At 39.9% G+C, this 23,356-nt stretch overlaps 2 protein-coding genes across 20 annotated transcripts in view; one reads left to right on the forward strand and one right to left on the reverse strand.

Moving 5' to 3' along the window:
- Positions 1-833: 833 nt before the first annotated feature.
- DYNLT2 (dynein light chain Tctex-type 2) lies at positions 834-20,108 on the reverse strand. The gene is made up of 4 exons (XM_054493545.2): positions 19,905-20,108; positions 12,611-12,817; positions 11,617-11,775; positions 834-8,782 (listed from the first exon to the last, which is right to left on the reverse strand). The coding sequence occupies exons 1-4, from the start codon at positions 20,022-20,024 to the stop codon at positions 8,672-8,674; spliced, it is 597 nt and encodes a 198-aa protein (XP_054349520.1). The 5' UTR covers positions 20,025-20,108; the 3' UTR covers positions 834-8,671.
- A 27-nt stretch (positions 20,109-20,135) lies between these two features.
- The window catches only part of ERMARD (ER membrane associated RNA degradation), a 30,283-nt gene continuing 27,062 nt past the window's right edge, over positions 20,136-23,356 (forward strand). For 10 of the 19 annotated variants that reach the window (XR_010126829.1, XM_063666902.1, XM_063666910.1 and 7 more), the window contains exons 1-2: positions 21,656-22,100; positions 22,597-22,765. Coding sequence is in view for 17 of the 19 variants with exons in the window: in XM_063666902.1 (XP_063522972.1) it covers positions 22,059-22,100; positions 22,597-22,765 (211 nt within the window). In the remaining 2 variants the exon portion in view is untranslated. Of the gene's footprint in view, positions 20,231-21,202; positions 22,101-22,185; positions 22,766-23,356 lie in introns of those variants that run through there. The other 9 variants (XM_054493534.2, XM_054493536.2, XM_054493538.2 and 6 more) reach the window with 3 other exon arrangements.

Raw genomic sequence — 23,356 nt, forward strand, 5'->3', positions numbered from 1 at the left:
AGGCCCATTGGGTTTTCTCCCTGCCTCATTCTTGGAAGCATTTACTAGAGGTGTAGTTGCTGAATACCAGCCCCCCAATACAAAAGAAGTTCAGTGAGGTCAAGGGCCTTGTCTGTTTTTTTCACAATACAATCTGCATCTCCAACAGTGCCTAGAACATAGTAGATGCATGATTCTGTTGAACAAAAAAATAATAAATGAATCAATGAAATAAAGGGGCTATTGAAACAGATTTGAGGGAAGTGAGTACCTAGGCTAGAGATATAACAAATGGAAAATTGAAGCTATTTTGAGCCACTTCAAAAAATTAAAATCTATAGAATTTAACAACTAAGTATATATGGGGGTTTAGAGAAGGGAAAGAGAAAGAACAGAGCTAAAGGTAATTTGGAGGTGTCAGACCTAATAAGAATAGGTGTGCATAAGTGCTTGATTACATATTATTTACTTTAATTCACATGCAAACCTTAGGAAAAAGGTATAATTCTCATTTTACAAACAAGTCTATCTATGAGGCAGTCAACTCAATTACCAGGTAGTATATTTTGCAATTAATTCATCCTGACAAGTTCATCAGGAAGGCAAATTGCATGATATGACATATTTCATAGGTTATTACTAATGTTTTCTGTGGTCAAGATTAGCATCAATAGCTCCTTTTAAAGAGATTTTTTTGGCTACAACTATCATATGTATTCTCTGTATAATGGTGGAGTGATTTTTTTTTCATCAAGCATATTTTTCTTTTATTATGAAAGAACAGTTGTTCTGATATATAGCTGCCAGAAGGAAACTCTCAGGGAATTTTAGTTTACTAATAGAATTGGTAGAAATTGTAAGAAAATGATCAAAATTTTTTTTATTTCTTCTTAAAAAAATGGGATACATGTGCAGAATGTCCAGGTTTGTTACATAGGTATACATGTGCCGTGGTGGTTTGCTGCATCTGTCGACCCATCTTCTAAGTTCCCTCCCCTCCACTCTCACCCCCAACAGGCCCTAGTGTGTGTTGTTCCTCTCTGTGTCCATGTGGTCTCAATGTTCAACTCCCACTTATGAGTGAGAACATGTGGTGTTTTTTTCTCCTGTGTTAGTTTGCTGAGGATGATAGCTTCCAGCTTCATGCATGTCCCTGCAAAGGACATGATCTCATTCCTTTTTATGGCTGCATAGTATACCATGGTGTATATGTACCACATTTTCTTTATCCAGTCTATCATTGATGGGCATTTAGGTTAGTTCCATGTCTTTGCTATTGTGAATACTGCTGAAATAAACATACATGTGCATGTGTCTTCATAGTAGAATGATTTATAATCCTTTGGGTATATACCCAGTAATGGAATTGCTGGGTCAAATGGTATTTCTGGTTTTAGATCCTTGAGGAATTGCCATACTGTCTTCCACAATGGTTGAACTAATTTACATTCTCACCGACAGTGTAAAAGTGTTCCTATTTCTCTACAGCCTCGCCAGCATCCATTGTTTTCGGACTTTTTAAAATCACCATTCTGACTGGTGTGAGATGGTATCTCATTGTGGTTTTGATTTGCATTTCTCTGATGATCAGTGATGTTGAGCTTTTTTTCTATAAGTTTGTTGGCCATGTAAATGTCTTCTTTTGAGAAGTGTCTGTTCATATCCTTTGCCCACTTTTTGATGGGGTTTTTTTTTCTTGTAAATATGTTTAAGTACCTTGCAAATTATGGATATTAGACTTTTGTCAGATGGGTAGATTGCAAAAATTTTCTCCCATTCTGTAGGTTGCCTGTTCACTCTGATGATAGTTTCTTTTGCTGTACAGAAGCTCTTTAGTTTAATTACATTCCATTTGTCAATTTTGGCTTTTATTGCTTTTGGCGTTTTTGTCAAGAAGTCTTTGCCCATGCCTGTGTCCTGAATGGTATTGCCTAGATTTGCTCCTAGAGTTTTTATGGTTTTGGGTTTTACATTTAAGTCTTTAATCCATCTTAAGTTACTTTTTGTATAAGGTGTAAGGAAGGGGTCCAGTTTCAGTTTTCTGCATATGGCTAGCCAGTTTTCCCAGCACCATTTACTGAATAGGAAATCCTTTTCCCATTGCTTATTTTTGTCAGGTTTGTCAAAGGTCAGATGGTTGTAGATGTGTGGTGTTATTTCTGAGGTCTCTGTTCTGCTTCATTGGTCTATATGTCTGTTTTGGTACCAGTACCATGCTGTTTTGGTTACTGTTGCCTTGTAGTATAGTTTGAAGTCATGTGGCATGATGCCTCCAGCTTTGTTCTTTTTGCTTAGGATTGTCTTGGCTATATGGGGTCTTCTTTGATTCCATATGAAATTTAAAATAGTTTTTTCTAATTCTGTGAAAAATATCAATGGTAGTTTGATGGGAATAACATTGAATCTATAAATTACTTTGGGCAGCGTGGCCATTTTCACGATATTGATTCTTCCTATCCATGAGGATGGAATGTTTTTCCCTTTGTGTCCTCTCTTATTTCCTTGAGCAGTGGTTTGTAGTTCTTGAAGAGGTGCTTCACATCCCTTGTTATCTCTATTCCTAGGTATTTTATTCTCTTTGTAGTGAGTGTGAATGGGAGTTTATTCATGATTTGGCTCTCTGCTTACCTACTGTTGGTGTAAAGGGAAGCTTGTGATTTTTGCACATTGATTTTGTATCCTGAGACTTTGCTGTAGTTGCTTATCAGTTCCACAAGTTTTGGGGCTGAGATGATGTGGTTTTCTAAATATAAAATCATGTCATCTGCAAACAGAGACAACTTGCCTTCCTCTCCTCCTATTTGAATACCCTTTCTTTCTTTCTCTTGCCTGATTGCCCTGGCCAGAACTTCCAATATTATGTTGAATAGAAGTGGTGAGAGAGGGCATCCTTGTCTTGTACCAGTTTTCCAAGGGAATGCTTCCAGCTTTTGCCCATTCAATATGATATTGGCTGTGGGTTTGCCATAAATAGCTCTTATTATTTTGAGATATGTTCCATCAATATGTAGTTTATTGAGAGTTTTTAACATGAAGGGATGTTGAAGTTTATCAACGCTATCAATCTGCATCTATTGAGATAATCATGTGGTTTTTGTCTTTGGTTCTGTTTATGAGATGGATTACATTTATTGATTTGCATATGTTGAACCAGCCTTGCATCCCAGGGATGAAGCCAACTTGATCATGGTAGATAAGTTTTTTGATTTGCTGCTGGATTCGGTTGGCCAGTATTTTATTGAGAATTTTCACATCGATGTTCATCAGGGATATTGGCCTGAAGTTTTCTTTTTTTTGTTGTGTCTCTTCCAGGTTTTGGTATCAGGGCGATGCTGGCTTCATAAAATGAATTAGGGAGGATTCCCTCCTTTTCAATTGTTTGGAATAGTTTCAGAAGGAATGGAACTAGCTCCTCTCTGTATTTCTGGTAGAATTCAGCTGTGAATCCTTCTTGTCCTGGGCTTCTTTTGGTTGGTAGGCTATTAATTACTGCCTCAGTTTCAGAGCTTGTTATTGGTCTATTCAGGGATTCAACTTCTTCCTGGTTTGGTCTTGGTAGGGTGTATGCATCCAGGAATTTATCCATTTCTTCTAGATTTTCTAGTTTATTTGCATAGAGGTGTTTGTAGTATTCTCTAATGGTAGTTTGTATTTCTGTGGGGTCAGTGGTGATCTCCCCTTTATCATTTTTTATTGTGTCTGTTTGATTTTTCTCTCTTCTTATTAGTCTAGCTAGTGGTCTTTCTATTTAGTTAATTTTTTTTCAAAAAACCAGCTCCTGGATTCATTGATTTTTTGGAGGGTTTATTGTGTCTCTGTCTCCTTCAATTCTTCTCTGATCTTCTGCTAGCTTTTGGATTAGTTTGCTCTTGCCTCTGTAGCTCTTTTAATTGTGATGTTAGGGTGTTGATTTGACATCTTTCTAGCTTTCTGATGCAGGCATTTAGTGCTGTAAATTTCCCTCTTAACACTGCTTTAGCTGTGTCCCAGAGATTCTGGTATATTATCTTTGTTCTCATTGGTTTCAAATAACTTCTTGATTTTTGCCTTAATTTCATTATTTACCCAGGAGTCATTCAGGAGCAGGTTGTTCAACTTCCATGAAATTGTGTGGTTCTGAGTGAGTTTCTTAATCCTGAGTTCTAATTTGATTGCACTGTCGTCTGAAAGACTGTTTGTTATGATTTCAGTTCTTTTGCATTTGCTGAGGAGTGCTTTACTTCCAATTATATGGTTGATTTTAGAATAAGTGCCATATGGCACTGGAAAGAATGTATATTCTGTTGATTTGGAGTAGAAAGGTCTGTAGACGTCTACTACGTCCACTTGATCCAGAGCTGAGTTCCAAGTCCTGAATATCCTTGTTAATTTTCTGTCTCATTGATCTGTCTAATACTGACAGTGGGGTGTTAAGGTCTCTCACTATTACCGTGTGGGAGTCTAAGTCTCTTTGTAGGTCTCTAAGAATATGTTTTATGAATTTGAGTGCTCTGGTATTGGGCGCATATATATTCAGAATAGTTAGCTCTTCTCGTTGAATTGTTCCCTTTACCATTACATAGTGCCCTTCTTTTTTGATGTTTGTTGGTTTAAAGTCTGTTTTGACAGAGACTAGGATTGCAACCCCTGCTTCTTTTTTTTTTTTTTTTTTTTTTTTTTTTTTTTTGCTTTCCATTTGCTTGGTAAATTTTCCTCCTTCCCTTTATTTTGAGCCTGTGTGTCTTTGCATGTAAGATGGGTCTCCTGAATACAGTACACTGACAGGTGTTGACTCCTTATCCAATTTGCCTGTCTGTGTCTTTTAATTGGTGGCATTTAGCCCATTTACATTTAAGGTTAGTATTGTTACGTGTCAATTTGATCCTGTCATGATGCTATTTGATTATTTTGCACACTAGTTGATCCAGTTTCTTCATAGGGTCATTGGTCTTTATATTTTGGTGTGTTTTTGCAGTGGCTGCTACCAGTTTTTCGTTTCCATATTTAGTGCTTCTTTCAGGAGCTGTTGCAGAGCAGGCCTGGTGGTAACAAAATCCCTCAGCATTTGCTTGTCTGGAAAGGATTCTATTTCTCCTTCGCTTATGAAGCTTAGTTTGGCTGGATATGAAATTCTGGGTTGAAAATTATTTTCTTTAAGAATGTTGAATATTGACCCCCAATCTCTTCTGGCTTGTAGAGATTCTGTGAGATGTCCGCCGTTAGTCTGATGGGCTTCCCTTTGTATGTGACCTGGCCTTTCTCTCTGGCTGCCCTTAACAGGTTTTCCTTCATTTCAACCTCGGAGAATCTGACAATTATGTGTCTTGGGGTTGATCTTCTCATGGAGTATCTTAATGGTGTTGTCTGTATTTCCTGAATTTACATGTTGGCCTGTCTTCCTAGGTTGGGGAAGTTTTCCTAGATAATACCCTGAAGTGTGTTTTCCAGCTTGTTTCCATTCTCCCCATCTCCTTCTGCTACTCCAATCAATCGTAGGTTTGATCTTTTTATGAAGTCCCATATTTCTTGGAGGCTTTGTTCATTCATTTTCATTCTTTTTCCTCTATTCTTGTCTGTATATCTTATTTCAGTAAGGTAGTCTTCCAACTCTGATATCCTTTCTTCCGCTTGGTCGATTCTGCTGTTGATACTTGTGTATGCTTCACGAAGTTCTCATGCTGTGTTTTTCAGCTCCATCAGGTTGTTTATGTTCTTCCCTAAACTGGTTATTCTAGTTAGCAATTGCTCTAACTTTTTATGAAGGTTCTTAGCTTCTTTCCATCGGGTTAGAACATGCTCCTTTAGCTGATCATAATTTTTTCATTACACATCTTCTGAAGTCTACTTCTGTCAATTCGTCCCTCTGATCCTCCGTCCAGTTCTGTGCCCTTGATGGAGAGACACTGTGATCATCTGGAGGAAAAGAGGCACTCTGGCCTTTTGGGTTTTCAGCATTTTTTCATTGATTCTTTCTTATCTTCATGAGTTTGTCTAGTTTTGGTCTTTGAGGCTGCTGACCCTTAGATGGGGTTTTTGTGGGGGCCTTTTTTGTTGTTGTTGTTGTTATTTTCTGCTTGTTTGTTTTTCTTTAAATAGGCCCCTTTTCTGTAGGGCTGCTGCAGTTTGCTGGGGTGAATGGCCCTACTCATCTGATTTGCTCTTATACCTGGAGATGTCACTCAAGGAAGCTGGAAAGCAGCAAAGATGGGTGCCTGCTCCTTTTTCTGGGACCTCTGACCTTAAGGGGTACCAACCTGATGCCAGTAGGATCACTCCTGTATAGGGTATCTGACAACTCCTGTTGGAGGGTCTCACCCAGTTGGGTGACACGGGGAGCAGGACCCATCTAATGAAGCAATTTGTCCCTTGGTAGAGAGGGTGTGTTTCACTGGGGGGAATCCACTTGTCTGGGCTGCCTGGATTACTCAGAACTACCAGGAGGAGAAGCTAAGCCTGCTGGTCCACAGAGACTGCAGCCACCCCTCCCACTAGGGGCTCAGGCCCAGGGGGATCCAAATTCTGTCCCTGAGCCTGTGGCTGGAGTTATTGGAGATCCTGCAGGAAAGCCCCACCCACTGAGGAAGGATGGGTCAGAGTTAGACCTGAAGAGGCACTCTGGCTGCAGACTGCCACAGCTGGTGTGTTGGGCTGTGGGAACAAGTCTTGGGACCAAGCTGTCCGGCCTGCCTGGCTCCAGCAAGGGAAAAGCGCAGCCTGAAGCTATAGAAATGGGTGCTGCCCTTCCCCTACCCAGGGGGCTTAGCATGCTAGGCAGTTGCAAGTCCCAGTGCTGGCTGCTGCCCCTCCCACAAGGAGTTCAAATGGCTTAGACATCAGGCAGCCGCAGCCAGTGCTGGCCACCCTTCCCCATGGGAGTTCAGTAAGCTTAAGCAGATTCCAGCTGAGAGGCTGTAAGAATCTGCGGATTCCAGAGTTGTGATGCTAAGCCCCAGTGGCATGGGTTTGAAAGTGGAATCTTCCGATCTGTGGGTTGCACAGTTCCATGGAAAAACAACAGTTTCCCTGGCTGGGTAGCACACTTACTCACCACCTCCCTTGGCTTGGGGGAAGGGGGTTCCCCTTCCCCATGTGGCTCTCAGGTGGGCTGCCGCACCACACTGCTCTTCCTTCTCTCTGTGGGTAATGCCAGCCTTCTAGTCAATTTTGATGAGAGAACCTGGATACCTTGGTTGCTGGTGAAGGATTCACATGCTTATGTTTTTTTTCCCATAGGAGGCTCCTATATGGTGCTGCTTCTAGTCAGCTGTCTTGGCCCCACCCCTAGTTTCGCATGGCTGGGAGCCCTCAGGAAACTTAACAATCATGGTGCAAGGCAAAGGGAAAGCAACGCACCTTCTTCACAAGGCAGCAGGAGGGAGCTGGAGTGATTTTCTAAGAGTAATTCTGGCCAAACTTTCATGCACTCCCTCAGCCAAACTCCATTTGAATCTATTCAGGCAGGAATCATAGTTCAGCTCCTTAACTCTCATAAGTGGAAACTGACACCAACTCATTATAAAACCTAAGTGGGAAAAAAACCCCTTCTCTGCTATTTTTATCTCCTTGTTTAGAGATAATTCAACTAATAGGTATTTTTACTGGTCAATACTGACATGGTTGTTTTCAGTTCTGGTTGTAATGATGAAAATCATACTGATTATCACAGGTATTGCTTGCCTCCCACAAGTGCACACCCTGCCTCCCTGCTAGAAGAGTCTCAATTTGTACACTGGATCCACAATTTTCTCCTTTTTTTTTTTAAGAGATGGAGTCTTGCCATGTTACTCAGGCTGGTCTCAAATTCCTGGGCTAGAGCAATCCTCCCACCTCGGCCTTCCCATGTGCTGGGATTATAGGAGTGAGCCACTGTGGCTGGCAAATAGCCACACTTTTCACATGATCTCATGCTTCAGAAAAGGTAGGCTCCAGCCTCAACCTTAAGGAGGGAATTACAACTGGTCTAGTCATAGGAACATGATTAAATTCTGTCAAGCAAAATGAATGTACGTGGAAGTCTGTGGGGAGAGTGGGAAGTTGGAGAGAACCTGGATCCTTGATCACATCCCTGGGAAATAAAATTTTTCTTATTTCTTTAAACAATTAATATGAATTTTCAGTTCTTGCATCTGAAAAAAAACATCCTAGAAGGCTCACAGAGCCTAACAGAGCCTAATAGATTAGTAAATTGACTACACACTTGTAAGCAGTTTGGCTGGAGTGGGAGGATATTAGGGAATTATGAAATATAATAACATCTTTCAAACTTGGTAATTCCTTTCAAAACAATGAATACAAAGTATTAAAATATCATTAGAAATTTCCAAAATCTATCTTAACATCTACTTAATTTGATACTTGACAAGGTTGCATTTTAATTTCCTGTAGCAAATTATCATTTTCTTAAATCTTACAAAAATGATCTTTTCCCTATACTCTACTCTAAGAATTTGTATATACATACATATATACACACACAGACACACATGCATACACCTTTTATAGTACTTTGGCATAATATTATGTTAGTTAATATAATAGTAAGTATAAATATAAAAATCTAGCTTCTACTTTGTTGTTAAAATAATACAATTGAAAGGCCTCAAATGAGAATAAGAATATAGCAAATCAGAAATATTACAAGGTTCACAAATATGTAAATTTCATTTATTTTTGAAAAGTTAGGAAATAAACAATCCTTAGTACCTGTAATGAGCTATTCATAATAAAGGGCAAACACCAAGACCAGTGCCATGTAGGATTCTCCTTCGTGTTTAGCTGCGACCCAGCTGTCCCATGCAATGTCCCAGATCCATCTGCTGGCAATCTGTGAGAGAAATTTTGTAAAGACCAACTTTAGATTGAACATATTAAGAAGTAATTTTCAAATCTACACTAGTTTTTTAAAAATGAATGCATCAGTATCTCAGAAATTATTTTTAAGATGTAATTTGTCTGGTTTTCCCTTTCATAAAGAGCCTGGAGAATGACGCTGCCCCAGCCCATCCTTCTTCTTTACCAGAGGCTGGCCTTTCTCTAAAACAGAGAGAGGCTCCCCTAGCTGTGTTTCCAGGGCCAGGAGCAGAAGGCCCCTGGGAATGGGGATGTAGTGGCTCTGCATACAGTATGACTCTGCCATGTAGTCCATGATAAGGAAGTCTTCCCACCCTTTAAAGATTTTCAGCCAAAAAGTTTGTCAGGGCCTTGCCTTGAAATGAAGAAATGGCATTAACTATACAAGTAGGCTGTTATGGCCAATTCTAACTCCTTTTCTCTGTGTTCAAACCCGTATGTGATCCGATTCCAGCCCACTTCTTTGTGGAGAATCTAAAATGGCCCAAATTCTTTTTTTTTCTTTTTCTTTTTTTTTTTTTTTTTTTTTTTGAGACATAGTTTCACTCTTATTTCCCAGGCTAGAGTGTAATGGCGTGATCTCGGCTCACTGCAGCCTCCACCTCCTGAGTTCAAGTGATTCTCCTGCCTCAGCCTCCTGAGTAGCTGGGATTACAGGTGCCTGCCACCACGTCCAGCTAATTTTTGTATTTTTAGTAGAGATGGGGTTTCACCATGTTGACCAAGCTGGTCTTGAACTCCTGACCTCAGCTGATCCACCCGCATCAGCCTCCCAAAGTGCTGGGATTACAGGCATGAGCTACCACGTCCGGCTGAAAAAGGCCCAAATTCTTTATGGCTTCTCCTATTAGGAAGTTGACATTATGTCCCCACCCTGTGAATAAGCCTTGGCCTTGTGACTTGCTATGAGTTGTAAAATATGACACTGGGAAACTTCCAAGCAAGGCCTTCAGAGGTCTTGTAGCTTCCGCTCTCATGCTCGTGGAACACTATGCTGAGACCCCCATGTTATCAAAGCCCACTCAACCTACTGGAGGATGCTGGCTCACATGCAGGAGAACCCAGGTGCCCAGGCCACAGCTAGCCCAACAGTCAGACAAGTGACAGAGCCGTCTTGGACCTGCAGGCCCAGGTAAATCATTAGAGGGCTACAAGTGCATCAATGAGACCAGCAGAAAAGCCAAGTAGCTGACCCAGGCTGAGCTGACTCACAGAAAGTAAGCAAATACATGGCTGTTGTTATAAGATACTCAGTTCTGGGGTGGTTTGTTGTGCAATAATATAAGCTGAAACATTCCCCCACTGCACATCATGCCACTATCTACTAGCTACTAGTCCAGCTACACTTGTTACATATCAAGCACACCAAGTCATCCCTGCCTCAGGATCTTTGCACTTGAAGTTTTCTCTGCTTGGAATATTCTCCCTTCTCTTTGGTATAGCTGGTTCCTTCTTATCTGAACATCAGAGGGTTTTCCCTTCTCTAAACAATCCCAGGTAGCCACTCTGCTACTCTGTCATATCCCTACCTTAATGTTCTCTTTGTAGCACTTATCATCTAGAACGTCCCTGTTTCTTAAGTCTGTATGTCATATGTGGTGCAGCTTCTCTTCTCCATGGGAGCCAGGATGGTCCTTTCTTGCTGACTGGCAGTTCTCTCACCAGTACCCCTCTGCCAGTCCAGGTCCCCCTCCCCATGCTTCATCATGCAGTCCACTCCTCTATGGAACCTCTACAGATTCTTCCAAACAGCTTTTTCTCTCTTTTCTCTCCAACTCCCACATATTCCTTATCAACTCCTTACATAATTACACAGCCTAGTGATATTATCTCTTTATTAATAAATAATGTTAATAATTACCTTGCTGTTTATTGAGGGCTCTGTGCTGGTGATTATGTTAAGGATTTTAATACAGATAATTTCATTTAATCTTCACAACAGCTCTAGGAAGCCAGTTTTATCATCACCATTTTTATAGATGAAGAAACTGTGCGGAGGCCACAGCCAGCAAGTGCGGCAGAGGCGATCTGACTCCAAAACCCAGGCTGTTTACATTATCCCTATCATTTTATTTCCCTAAATTCTAAATTGTGCTGCTTTATCTCCTTAAGTAGAGTAAAATCTCCTTGAGAATCATGCTCCATGTTTTATCATTCTTTGATTTTCCTTAGTACCTAACACCCATTAGTGCCCAAAATAAATTTACTGGTTAACTTAAATGACATTAAACTGTCAAAGTTGATATGATCAAGGAACAGAATAGCAGTGCAATTTAATAAATTAGTAGTACCAAATTGCTACTTCTAGGTTTGTACTTTTCTTTCTTTCTTTTTTTTTTTTTTTTTTTTTTTTTTTTGAGCCTGTTGCCCAGGCTGGAGTGCAGTGGAGCGATCTCAGGCCACTGCAACCTCCGCCTCCCAGTTTCAAGCGAGTCTCCTGCCTTAGCCTCCCGAGTAGCTGGGAATACAGGCACCCACCACCATGCCCAGCTAATTTTTGTATTTTTAGTAGAGACGGGGTTTCACCATGTTAGCCAGGATGATCTCAAACTCCTGACCTCAGGTGATCCACCCACCTCAGCCTCCCAAACTGCTGGGATTACAGGCATGAGCCAACGCACCCGGCTGGTTTGTACTTTTCAAATAATTTACAATGAAATAAATATACTCAACAACATGATACTTTCTTTCAAAAGGTACCTCAGAATCTATGGCATGCCCTTGAGTCATCACAATAAAGATCAAATCACTAGGGAGGAGATGTCTTATAGTTCTAATTGCTAGATCCTGTATCAATGGGGTACTTACATTTATTGCTTGGCCAGTCTTTTGAATAAATAATACTTTTATAATGAACTTATAACGGTGGTACCCAAATTCTTTGACTGCTAACAGTATGCGGTCTGCCAATTCAAGTGACAAGTGAGAGAATACTTTATCATCATATTTGACATCTTTAAGACTTTCCTTTAAGAAAATTTAAGAAAAATAATTTTATTTTCAAACCAAATATTTTCTGTATAAAAATTCAAGTAGAAAACATGTCTAAATAATATATGTAACTGTTTTAAAATAAATATATTCCTAACTAAATAATATTAAATAAATTTTATGCTTATCTATTTCAGTAACAATTTTGAGGAATATTTATTGGGGTTTTCAAATTATATTCAATTACTTTTCATTATTGACACAAGCTGTAAGTTGTAATTTACTAGACTACTCTGCCAAACAGTTAACAGAGAGACACAAGGAGATTTTCTAAAGAAGACTTCTAGAAGGTAAAGGAAATTCTTAGGTAAAGGAAAGAAACCTTTTTAAATTTATACATTTATTAAAATTCAGATTTTGGTTTTCTTATACTGAAGACTGCTTGGACTCAGAACCTGTACCAAGTCACTGCCCTGCTCAGTGGGCTCACATTAAAACTACTTCTTTCCAGCTCTCCCCTGTAGCCTCTCACTCCACTGATTTTTCTTTGGCCTCCAGGAAAGTGAAATCAAAGATTTCTAAGCATGTTTATTAATAAATTAATGTATAGCTTGAAGGAAATGGACATGGCTTGTGGACTATAAAGCATTACTCTTTCTTACAAACCAGGAGCAGAACTGGACACCTAGCAGACAGACTACACATCTCTGATTAACTGACTTGTTGTGCCTGCACCAATGACACAATGCCTTCTGGTTCTAGTGACAATTGCATGAGCCAATTCCTAGAATAAATTTCTTCGTGCATATAATTTCTGTTTCTCTGTAGAACCCTCATACAATACTGCTATCATATATATTTATCAACCTACTGTTAGTATCTGCTGGACTTTAGTTTCTACTGAATGAGCTTGGAATTTCTTCAGTGGCTCCATTCTATATGAATTAGCAAACTTTAATTTTGCCAGGGCACTCTTCCATTCTTTACCTATATCAGCAATTGAGTCATCAAAAGGAGGCTCCACATACTGAACATCGTGAATTGACTCTCTCAGTCTTTCTCTTAAAATCTGTGCATACTGGAGGAGAAAGAGAGAGGGGAAGAGAGAAAGGGAGAAAGATTACTTTTTAAACTGTAAATGAGTTTTCAGATTAAAGAACCCTGTACAGTGGGACAGGGCTCACACAAAGCTTGGAAATTTGTTAAACAGATTTCTACAATAATGTGGTTGCTAAATCCTAGATTCACTCCTAGCTATCAATTTGGCAAAAAAAAAAAATAGGAATACTATTTATCCTTTTATCTATACTCACAAACATATACATACAAATTGCACGCATATATTTAGAATATCCATGGACGATCCAAAGGAACTAGAAACAAGAGTGGCCTCCAGGGAGGGCAACTAAGTGGCTATGGGATGGAGATATAGGGAAAACCTTTCTTCCTCCCTACCCTGAGATTATGAAAATATTATCCTTCATTGTCTTAAAATTGTATTTTACTTCATTTACTTATTTTTAAATAATACAATTATTTAGGTAGCACATTCATTAAGTCTTAAGGTGAAAAGACACCAAAAGAGCATTGATTTGATATATATATCAGTTCATGATTTTGACACGAAACATCCATTCTGTGACACCAATATGCATTAATGAAATATTTGCTTAGTGCCCAATATGTCCCAGATAAATGCTCTAGCCTCTTAGGTTAAAGCAGTGAGCTTCATTTTATTAATAGCCAGGAATTTCTTTGTCTTGCCTAATTGCTTGGCTAGAACTTCCAGTTCTATGTTGAAAAGAAGTGGCAAAAGTGGACATCCTTGCTTTGTTATTAATATTACAGGAAAAGCTTTCAGTCTTTCCCCATCGAGTATGATGTTTGCTGTGCAGTTTTTGTTTTTTTTGTTTTTTTTTTTTTTTGAGACAAGTCTTGCTCAGTCACCCAGGCTGGAGTGCAGTGGTGCGATCTTGGCTCACTGCAACCTCTGCCTCCCAGGTTGAAGTGATTCTTCTGCCTCAGCCTCCTGAGTAGCTGGGACTACAGGTGCATGCCACCACGCCCAACTAATTTTTTTGTTGTTGTATTTTTAGTAGAGACGGGGTTTCACCATGTTAGCCAGGATGGTCTTGATCTCCTGACCTCGTGATCCACCCGCCTTGGCCTCCCAAATTGCTAGGATTACAGACATGAGCCACTGTGCCCAGCATTTGCTGTGCAGTTTTCATATACAGCTTTTATTAGGTTGAAGTAGTTTCCTCCTATTTCTAGTTTTTGGGGTGTTTTTATAATAAAAGAGTGTTGAATTTGACATATGCTTTTTCTTCATCAATTGAGATTTATCATGTGGTTTATTTCATTTAGTTAATGTGGTGCATTACCTTGATCGATTTTCATATGTTGGACCATCCTTGCATTCCAGAAACAAATTTCACTTGGTCTCGGTGTCAAATCCTTTAAATAAAATGCTGAATTCACTTTGCTAGTATTTTGTTGAGAATTTTTGCATCAGTGTTAATACATGATATGGGTCTGTAGTTTGCTTTTTTTGTAGCGTCTTTGTCTGCCTTTGGTATTAGGGTAATGCTGACTTCATAGAATGAGTTATACAGTATTCTCTCTGCTTTTATCTTCTGAAAGAGATTGTAATAATTGATATAACTTTTTCCTTAAATGCTTGGTAGAATTCACAAAGGAAATCACCTGAACCTGGTGATTTCTGCTTTGGAAGGTTGTTATTGATTCAAGTTTTAAAAACAGATACATGCTTATTCAGATTATCTATTTATTTTTGTATGACTTTTGGGAAATGGCATCTTTCAAGGAATTGGTCCATTTCATCTAAGTTATCAAATTTCTGGGCACAGAATTGTTCATAATATTCTTTTATTATATTTATGGTGTTCATGTAATTTCTAGCAATATCCTGACTTGCATTTCTGCTATTAGTAATTTGTGTCCTCTCTCTTAGCCTGGATAGAGGCTTATAGATTTTATTGATCTTTTCAAAGAAAAAGCTTTTGGTTTTGTTGGTACCTGATTTCAATTTCATCAATTTCTGCCATAATTTTTATTATTTCTTTTCTTCTTGGATTTAATTTGTTCTTCTTTTTCTAGTTTCTTTGAGGCTTATTTTAGCTCTTTCTTCTTTTCTAACATATGCACACATTCAATACTATACGTTTCCTTCCAAGCCCTGTTTTTGCTGCATTCTACAAATTTTGATATGTTTTCATTTTTATTTAGCTCAAAATATTTTTTAAATTTGAGATTTCTTCTTTTGTAACAGTGTTTTTTGATGTCTAGCATTTCTTTCTAGTTCTTTCTTAGGATTTCCATTTCTATGCTTACATTGCTCATTCATTCTTGCATGCTATTTTATCAGCTACAGCCTTTTAACATATTAATCATAGTTACTTAAATTCTGATAATTCCAACATCCCTGCCATGTCTGGTTCTGCTGCTCACTCTGTGTGTTTGTTGTTGTTTTTAGTATGCCTAATTTTTTTCTTCATAGCCAGACATGATTCACCAGGTAAAGAAACTGCTGTTAACAAGGCCTCTGGCAATGTGCTGGTAATGTATTAATGAAGAGGAAGCATTCTGTAGTTGTATGACTAGGTATTTTAGTGAACCTGTGCTTCTGGACTGTGAACTTCACAAACGTTTCTGAGTTTTCTGTTTTTTTCCCTACTTGCTTAAGTCACACAGGATGGCTAAGGAGGGCTGGAGTGAGGTCACAGAGCAAACTGCTGCTTTTCAATCTACTTTTGGGGGCAGCAATTTGTCCTGTGACCTCACTTCTCTTACGGATCTAAGAAGAGTTAATTTTTTCAGTTTGTTCAGCTTTTTACTTGTTAGGACATAGTAGGGACTTTAAGGAAGCTGGAAGTCTTACCTTTGTTTTTTGAACGACATTTTAGCTGGATATAGAATTCTAGGTTGTTAGTCATTTTCTTTCAGTCCTTAAAGATGATGCTTCAATGTCTTCTGTCTTGCATTGTTTCTGAGAAGTATGCTGTCATTTTGTCTCTTTCTATGTATGTAACGTTCCTTTGTTCTAGTTGCCTTTAAATTTTTAAATCACTGGTTTCAAGCAATTTTATTATTGTATGTCTTGGTATAATTTTCTTCATGTGTCTTGTGCTTGGAGTTCACTGAGCCTCTTAGATTTGTGGGTTTATAGTTTTCAACAAATTTGAAAATTTTTCATTCCTTATTTCTTCTAATACTTTTTGTCTGTCCTCTCTCACCTCATTTGGGGACTCAAATTACAAGAACATTAGGCAACTTTAAGTTCTGTCAAAGCTCATTGACATCTTGTAATATTTTTTTCAGCATCCTCCCCCAATTTCCACGTCTCTAAATGTCCTTTCCTCTGCACTGTTGAATCTGCTGTTAATACCATTTAGTGTATTTTCATCCCTGACATACTATTTTTCATCTACAGAAGTTTGATTTGAATTTAACATGCTCAGTCTTTCTCTACACTCTTAAATATATGGAATGTAATTATAATAACTTCATAATATATGATTTAATTTGATGAAAACTAATAACTCAACTACTTTAATGTCTGTTTATACTAATTCTATTTTTGTGTAATTTCTGGGCTGTTTTTACTGTTTCTTCAATTTTGGACTTTATTTTCGTGCTTTTCTGTAGGTCTATTAAAGACCAGACAGTGTGAATTTTACCTTCTTATAGGCTGGATATTTTTGTATTCCTAAGACTCTTGAGCTTTCTTCTAAAACAAAGACATTTGGAAACAGTTTAATCCTCTTGAGCCTTGCTTCTCAACCTTGATAAACCAGATCAGAGAACTCGCTCTCTATTTTTTCCCACTACTGAGGCAATACACCTCTTAGCACGCTAAGCAAAGCCCTGTATTTTTCACGGTTTTCCACTTTTTCTGGTGGGAACACATCCAAGGATTTTTTTTCTGTTCCTTTTGGGTGATTCTTTCTCCACCTCCACTCTCCACCTTTGGTGAGAAGCTTCCTCACCAGATGCACTGCTGCACTAAGCTGAATACTCTGGGAAACCCTCTGTAGGTCTTTGTGGCAGTTTGTGCAGCCCTGTCTTAATACTCTGCTCTCCAGTCTCATGCTAACTTGGCTTCCCAGGCTCCCAACTCCTTTTGAAACAAAGGAGGCCTTTCCTTGTGTTGTAGCCTGGAAACTCTCACCAGGCAATTAAGGTGGGGGCAATATTGGGGTTCACCTTACCTATTTCTCATCTCTCGGAAATCACTCTCTTGTCCTGCCTGACACCTAAATCAATGGAAACAATTGCTCCATACATTTTTGTGTGTTACTTTAGTTTCTGATAAGAATTACTCCATATTGGCTGTGAGTAAAAGTCCCTCACCATAAATAAATCTCTTCTTGTGATCGTCTGTCAGGCTTCTGTGTCTCTTAATTGCAGAAGCAGCATTATTAGCTCCCTAAACCTCTTAAAAACAAAATCATTTTGTTCTTGTTTATTAAGAGAATGCTTCTCTAAGGCAGTGATTGGGACCTTCCTTTCCTCCACAATATACTCAACAGATGCAACTACATAGTATCATTAACAGCGGCTTTCAACTGCAATGATTCTTAAGGAAATGGGGCATTCATGTGTGGCTTGAAAATAACCATTAATGCTTCTAATATGCTGAAAATCTACATCTGTACCATTTCTCCTTTGTGTATAATATTGGCTGACTTGCTATACTTATTAAGAGTATTTGATTCCTTTTATTAAGAATCTTTATAATCTTTTTTAAATTGGGACTAGGCTTTAAATATGATCAACTTTTTAGCATCTAATAATACCTGAGTTTCTACTGATATAGCATTTCCTTATATTGAGCCTACATATAGCCCTAAAATAAAATGAGCTTGGGCATGAGATATTACTTTTATTTCTAAATGCCACATGCTAGTGTTTATGATTCTTTTTTCTTTTCTGAGACAAGAGTCTCACTCTGTCGCCCAGGCTGGAGTGCAGTGGCACGATCTCGGCTCACTGCAACTTCCTCCTCCCGGGTTCAAGCAATTCTTGTGCCTCAGCCTCCCTGAGTAGCTAGGATTACAGGCGCCCACCACCACGCCCGGCTAATTTTTGTATTTTTAGTAGAGACGGGGTTTTGGCATGTTAGCCAGGCTGGTTTTGAACTCCTGACCTCAGGTGATCCATCCGCCTCAGCCTCCCAAAGTGGGGATTACATGCATGGGCCACTGCACCCGGCTGTATTTAAGATTTTCAATGCATGTGCACAAGTGAGAACAATCAAGTTTTCCATTTTTAGTAATCTGCTTCACATTTTGTTACTTTGATGGCAACAACAGGAACTCATTCTTGTTAAGCCGAAGTATAATTTATTGGAAAGATACAGTTTACATAACAGCAGAGAAGGCTGATGAACCAGATTCAGAAAGACACAGGGAGCACTTTAGCTTCTCATCTACAATGTGAATAAACCTCAATCATTTTCTTTGCATTATTTTAAAGAATTCATCTAATTAGCTTAGTTTGGGTCTCATCCTCATTAAAAAGTTAAGGGAAGTAGCTGACAATCTCACCAAAGCTCTAGACAATTGCAGATGAGTTAATTCTCTAAAAGTTAACTGAGGTGCTACCACTAGAAAAAAAGAAATGGAAGCAAGACAGATAAAATCAAGAGATGGTCATGTTGATTAAACGGTATGTCTTAAATTTTCCTATGCTCCAAAATAGGGAAATTAACAGCTACCTTAAATTAGAAATGAGTAAGTGAACAGTTTCCTCAGGTACATTTAGTGAGCATTTGCAGAGTCCTTTCTCAATTTCTTCCCAATTATTGTTCTATTCAAATTTCTCATCTCTAAAAGAATCAACTGTAGATAGCTATAATTGATCACATCCATATCAAATACTAATAATTACTTTGGTCCATGTCCCCTCACTCCCAGATTTTAACTTATATACCAGGTGCACTTATGTGTCTCCTCATTTTGAGTTCAGGCTCATTGAATTTTAAAGACCACTTCAGATCTCAAATAGGCAGTAAGTTTATAAAAGTCACCCTTGTCTGCCTAAATATATAGAAATTTTTCTTTACTGTTGGCTCAGACTCATTGCCAAGCAATACAGCATAGTGTTTGGGAGTGTGAAGTTTTAAGTCCAACTGATTTAGGTTTCTAGCCCTGCTCTGCTCTTTTTCTTAGCTGTGTAAACTTGGCCTGTTTACTTTTCCTCCTTTAGTTCGTTCTTTCCTCCGTAAAATGCAGACACCAGGGAAACAAGAACCTGAAATTTCGCCATTAATTATTTTGAGAATTCTCTTTTTGAGAGTAACCTTAAAATGTTTTAGGGTCTTCAAAAAATTGTTTTGCCTGTCATCTCTTTCTTCATCCTATTATAGGTCCACGAAGTAAGCATGAAGAGAAACCAGTACAGGCCAAGTGGACCGAGTACTAGCATACAGGTTCTGGTCTCAGCTCTATCATTACAGCTTTGTATCCTTGGGCAAACTAATTTTCTGTTAAAGTATCAATAAAATATGGAGTCTTTAATACATTAACGGTTTTCAAAGCCTAATCATATAGAAATACTTGTGTTATACCACCAATAAAACTGAATAATGACCCTTTCCATCAGTATCAGTAAGTTTTGGACAGAATATTTTCAACTTAAGTTTTTTTCTCCTGTACATTCTTCAAATATCCAGACTGCTGATGTTTTAAAAACCCAAAACATGGCACTACTCTGCCTGGTTTATCAAATTATTTTTTTAATACAACACACACTCATTTTTCGCTAGCAAAACTGCTTACAATGGCACTAAATACACTAACATACTGTGTTTTAGTACAAAGCAATAATACTCAGAGCACTCTCAGGAAATCCGCAAGCTCAGTAAATCTGAAAAGAAGATCTTGTAACCACCCTTTCAATCGACTTACGTAGGGTTCTATGGCCCTAATTAAAAAACAAGAAAACTAGCACTCAAGTCCAAAGGGGACTGCCCAACTCAGTCTCAGGCTTCAATTTCGCATCTGGGGAAAAAAGAAACACAAAAGGGAAATACTGCCCCCTTGGCTCTGGGGGTGGTGACGGGAGCGGGGCCCACTGGGGAGCGATTTCAATTAAAGGGTCGGACATAGCCGTCTCGGGCCCCTAGCAGTCTCCGCACTCACTGCCTCCTTCTCGAACATGCTAGGCCTCCTCTCTTTTCTAGGTGTCACCGGAGCCTGCTGAGGGGTCTGGTTCGGGGTCTGGATGGGGATCGACTTCACGCCTCGGCCTCGCTTCTCCATCTCGCTCTGTTCTCCAAGACTCCCACTGCCTCCCCTTCTTGGCCGGCGGTCAAACGCCCCAAGCCGCTCCCACGAGGGCGGAAGTCTCCCACCTGCGCCTCGAACGGTCAGAAGTGCCCGCCAGGGCTCCAAGGCGCCTGGAGGAGGGGCGCGGAGGCGCCTGCGTCATTCACGCGCGCCGCAGCAGGGCACCGGAAGTTATGGAGGTACGGCGGCTGCAGGGCCTGGTTCGATCCCGAGCTAGGCAGGGAGTCGGCGCCAGGCTGGGTGGTGCTCGGCTACGCGGAGTGGGCGAGCGAGCACGCGCCTGCGGTGGCCGGCGGTCCCGCGCTGGAGGGCGCTGGCGACGTCGCGGCCCTGGCCTCTGTGGCGGTATCGGACGCTCGGCCCTGCAAGACGCCTGGCGGGCCCTGCCGGCCTCCGTGGGCCAGGCTTGTTTCTCCGTCGCCTCCTGGCCCCGAGCTGGAACGCGGCGGACGGTCGGGGAGGGCTGTGCGCGGTGGCGCGGGGGCGGAAAGCCGCAGGTCGGGCTCTCACCTGACCGTGGCTTGTTCCTAGAAGCGCAGTTTCCTAGTCGCTGCCTGTAGGGTCCACACTCGGACAGTAAATTTGTGTTCATCGCTTTTAGACCGTTTGAGTCACTGTAAAACTCATCACGACGGCCTCACCGACCTCGTGTCAGGAGATCTGGTTGTATGTGGTTGCCTCATAATAAAGATTTATCTATTTTCCCTCCCTGAGGCAATTAAATATCAAACGCCTATCGTCAGCAGTGACGACAGCGGAGCCGGGCGTGGTGGGGCCTGTGGTCCCAGCTACTGCGTAGGCTGAGGTGGAAGGATCGCTTTAGCCCAGGAGGTGGAGGCTGCAGTGAGCCGAGATCGCGCCACTGCACCCCTCTCTGGGCGACGGCGAGACCCCGTCTCCAAAATGATGATAACGATAACTACCATTTTTGAGTAGTATGTGCTAGATGGTTTTCATGTGTTATCTGATTACTGCAGCCCTACAAGGTGCAGCCTGGCACCGTTTTATTTCACTTAGAACTGAGATTCCGATGAAGTAACTTTTCCAAGGCAAGAGGTAGTCAGAGGCTGAGGAATGATTCAAATTTAAGTCCAGCTCCAAAGCACCGGCCCAGTGTAGTCTGCAGAGTTCCAGCCCTGTAGAGCCACATGGAGGATGCGAGTGACAATCGCCAGACAATCAACAAATAGTTAATGTAGATTTCTTTAGTGATGACTTGTTAGGGCCTGCTAGGATTGTTCGAAAACCAGGGCTGAGAGTGGAAAGTGCAACTTCTGGGGACAGGAGGAGCAAACAGGGCAACTGATAGCAGTTTCCACATTAGGAAGTTGCCCACAGTTAATTATGACTGTCACAACACAGCCACTCCTTAACACACCGAAATAAAGAGCCTCGGTTCAGCTTTAGATCCTGAATTTGACTTCTTTGCAGGTTTATACGATGGTCTTAGCGTCATGTGGGATAATTGTGAGGATTTTGATTGTATTTAATTCTCCATGGAAAACCAGTACGGTTTGCTACTTTTTACATAGCAGGGAAGGCTAAACTTTACCTCTGCCCATCTTAGTTCAGAGTGACCCCTTTAACAAATGAAAGGATAACAAGAAAAAAGTTTATTAATGTACAGAGTACACATCACAAGGGATAAACCTTAATGAAAAGTAACTTGAAATGGTGGCTTAGAACTACATTTGTATACCATCTTCAACAAAGAACTGTAGATTTGCAGAGAAGTGACAGGACACAGGAGAGCAGTTTTAGGCTTCAAAGGGCAGGAAACTGGGAAGGTAGATACATATTGGAAACTAATGGAGTAAGAATTGTTTGCAGATTCCTCTGGTACCTTAACTGGTCTGGTAAGAGTCTAAAGTTATCCCCAGTAAAGAATTTATATCCTGTCTTTGGGCGGAAGAGGGGAAGGATGGAGAGAGCTTTTCCTTCATTTGCTGCCCCTTGTCTTCAGCTCAAATTTGTTGTTGTTTTTATACCAAAGAGGCATGTTTTGGGATGACATTGTGGTTTTCTTCAACACCGTTTAGGGAGTCAGAGGTACGTCGGGTTCTTTTTCCTTCTTGTTCGTTATACTTGGTTTCTGCTCTCCCATTACCCATTTTAAAAAATTGCTTGTTTTGATAACTCTGGGATAGTGAAGGAATGCTGAGAGCAATAATGCTCTGGTCATAAAACACATTCAGCTTCCGTGAACTTGTATTTTTTTCTTTTTTTTTTTTTTAAGTGAAAGGCAAGTTTATTAAGAAAGTAAAGGAATAAAGAATGGCTACCCCATAGGCAGAGCAGCTTGCAAATATTATGATTGATAATTTTAAGTCTTTAAGTCTTTATCATATTTGAGAACATTTATGTAAATTATCTTTAATATTTAATCACAATGTTTTAATCATACAGCTCTCACGATATCCAGAAAGCATGTTAACAGCAACTATACCTGAGTGCATTCAGTTCTTAAAGAGATGTGACTTAAATATATAATACTCTATTTTTCTTTCTGTTAAGCAATTCCTTTTATTTTATTTTATTTTTTTAGGTATTAATAGGGGACCCTATTACCACATGTCTTTCTCCCTCAGTGTATGATATAATTTGTAATCTTGGGTTTCAACTCAGAGAAAATTGTGATATCAATAGCATTGTAACTCAGAATGGTGAAGTATGCTGGAAAACAATCACAGACTGTGTGAGCTACACAGAGTCAGGTTTGTGCTGTCTTTGTACTCCAAACTTTCATAACTGTTCCATTGAAAATGTCTTGACCTGTAAAATTCCGCTTTCTGACCATTGGTTCCTTTTGTTGGATAATGTTATAATACAGGCCTAACTCCAAGGAGAACAGGAATCAATGTGAAAAGAGAGGGGCTGAGGCCAGAGAAGCATGGAAAAGTTAATAGCTGGCCTAAGAAAACTACCTCTACAGAGGAGGTGTCAGGAGGCAGAGAGGGGCTGGTGCGCTGTTGATGATGTAGATCTCCGGGCCTTGAGATGATTCTCCGTAGGAGTCATACGAATTAAGGGTAGAAAATGACCAGTAATAGATTATACAGTTATTTTAAATGTCTTCTAGGCATTCTTGCACACTTTGGAGCAGAGATATAGGTGGGGAAATTTAATAATAGTTATAAAAATTACAGATGAACATACTCTGGCTTAGCAGTCCATTTTGAGGAATCCTTAAGACAGATACAGATATGAAAGTGTGTGTGTGCAAGGTTATTCCTTGCAGCATTGTTTATAATAGCTAAATAAATAAAATAAACAGCCAAACATCAAGCAGTAGGGGATTGGTTCAG

Source organism: Pongo pygmaeus, chromosome 5 (genome assembly GCF_028885625.2).
Source record: "Pongo pygmaeus isolate AG05252 chromosome 5, NHGRI_mPonPyg2-v2.0_pri, whole genome shotgun sequence".
In the NCBI taxonomy this organism is placed as follows: Eukaryota; Metazoa; Chordata; class Mammalia; order Primates; family Hominidae; genus Pongo; species Pongo pygmaeus.

Bases quoted from the DNA above. Each gene is read 5' to 3' on its own strand.
- DYNLT2 (XM_054493545.2), bottom strand. From the start codon at position 20,024: ATGGAGAAGCGAGGCCGAGGCGTGAAGTCGATCCCCATCCAGACCCCG. The intron at 12,818-19,904 runs GTGAGTGCGGAG...TTTCTCCTCCAG, and splicing joins GCATGTTCGAGAAGGAGGCA to TATGCACAGATTTTAAGAGA. The intron at 11,776-12,610 runs GTAGGTTGATAA...ATTTTCTTAAAG, and splicing joins AAGTCCAGCAGATACTAACA to GAAAGTCTTAAAGATGTCAA.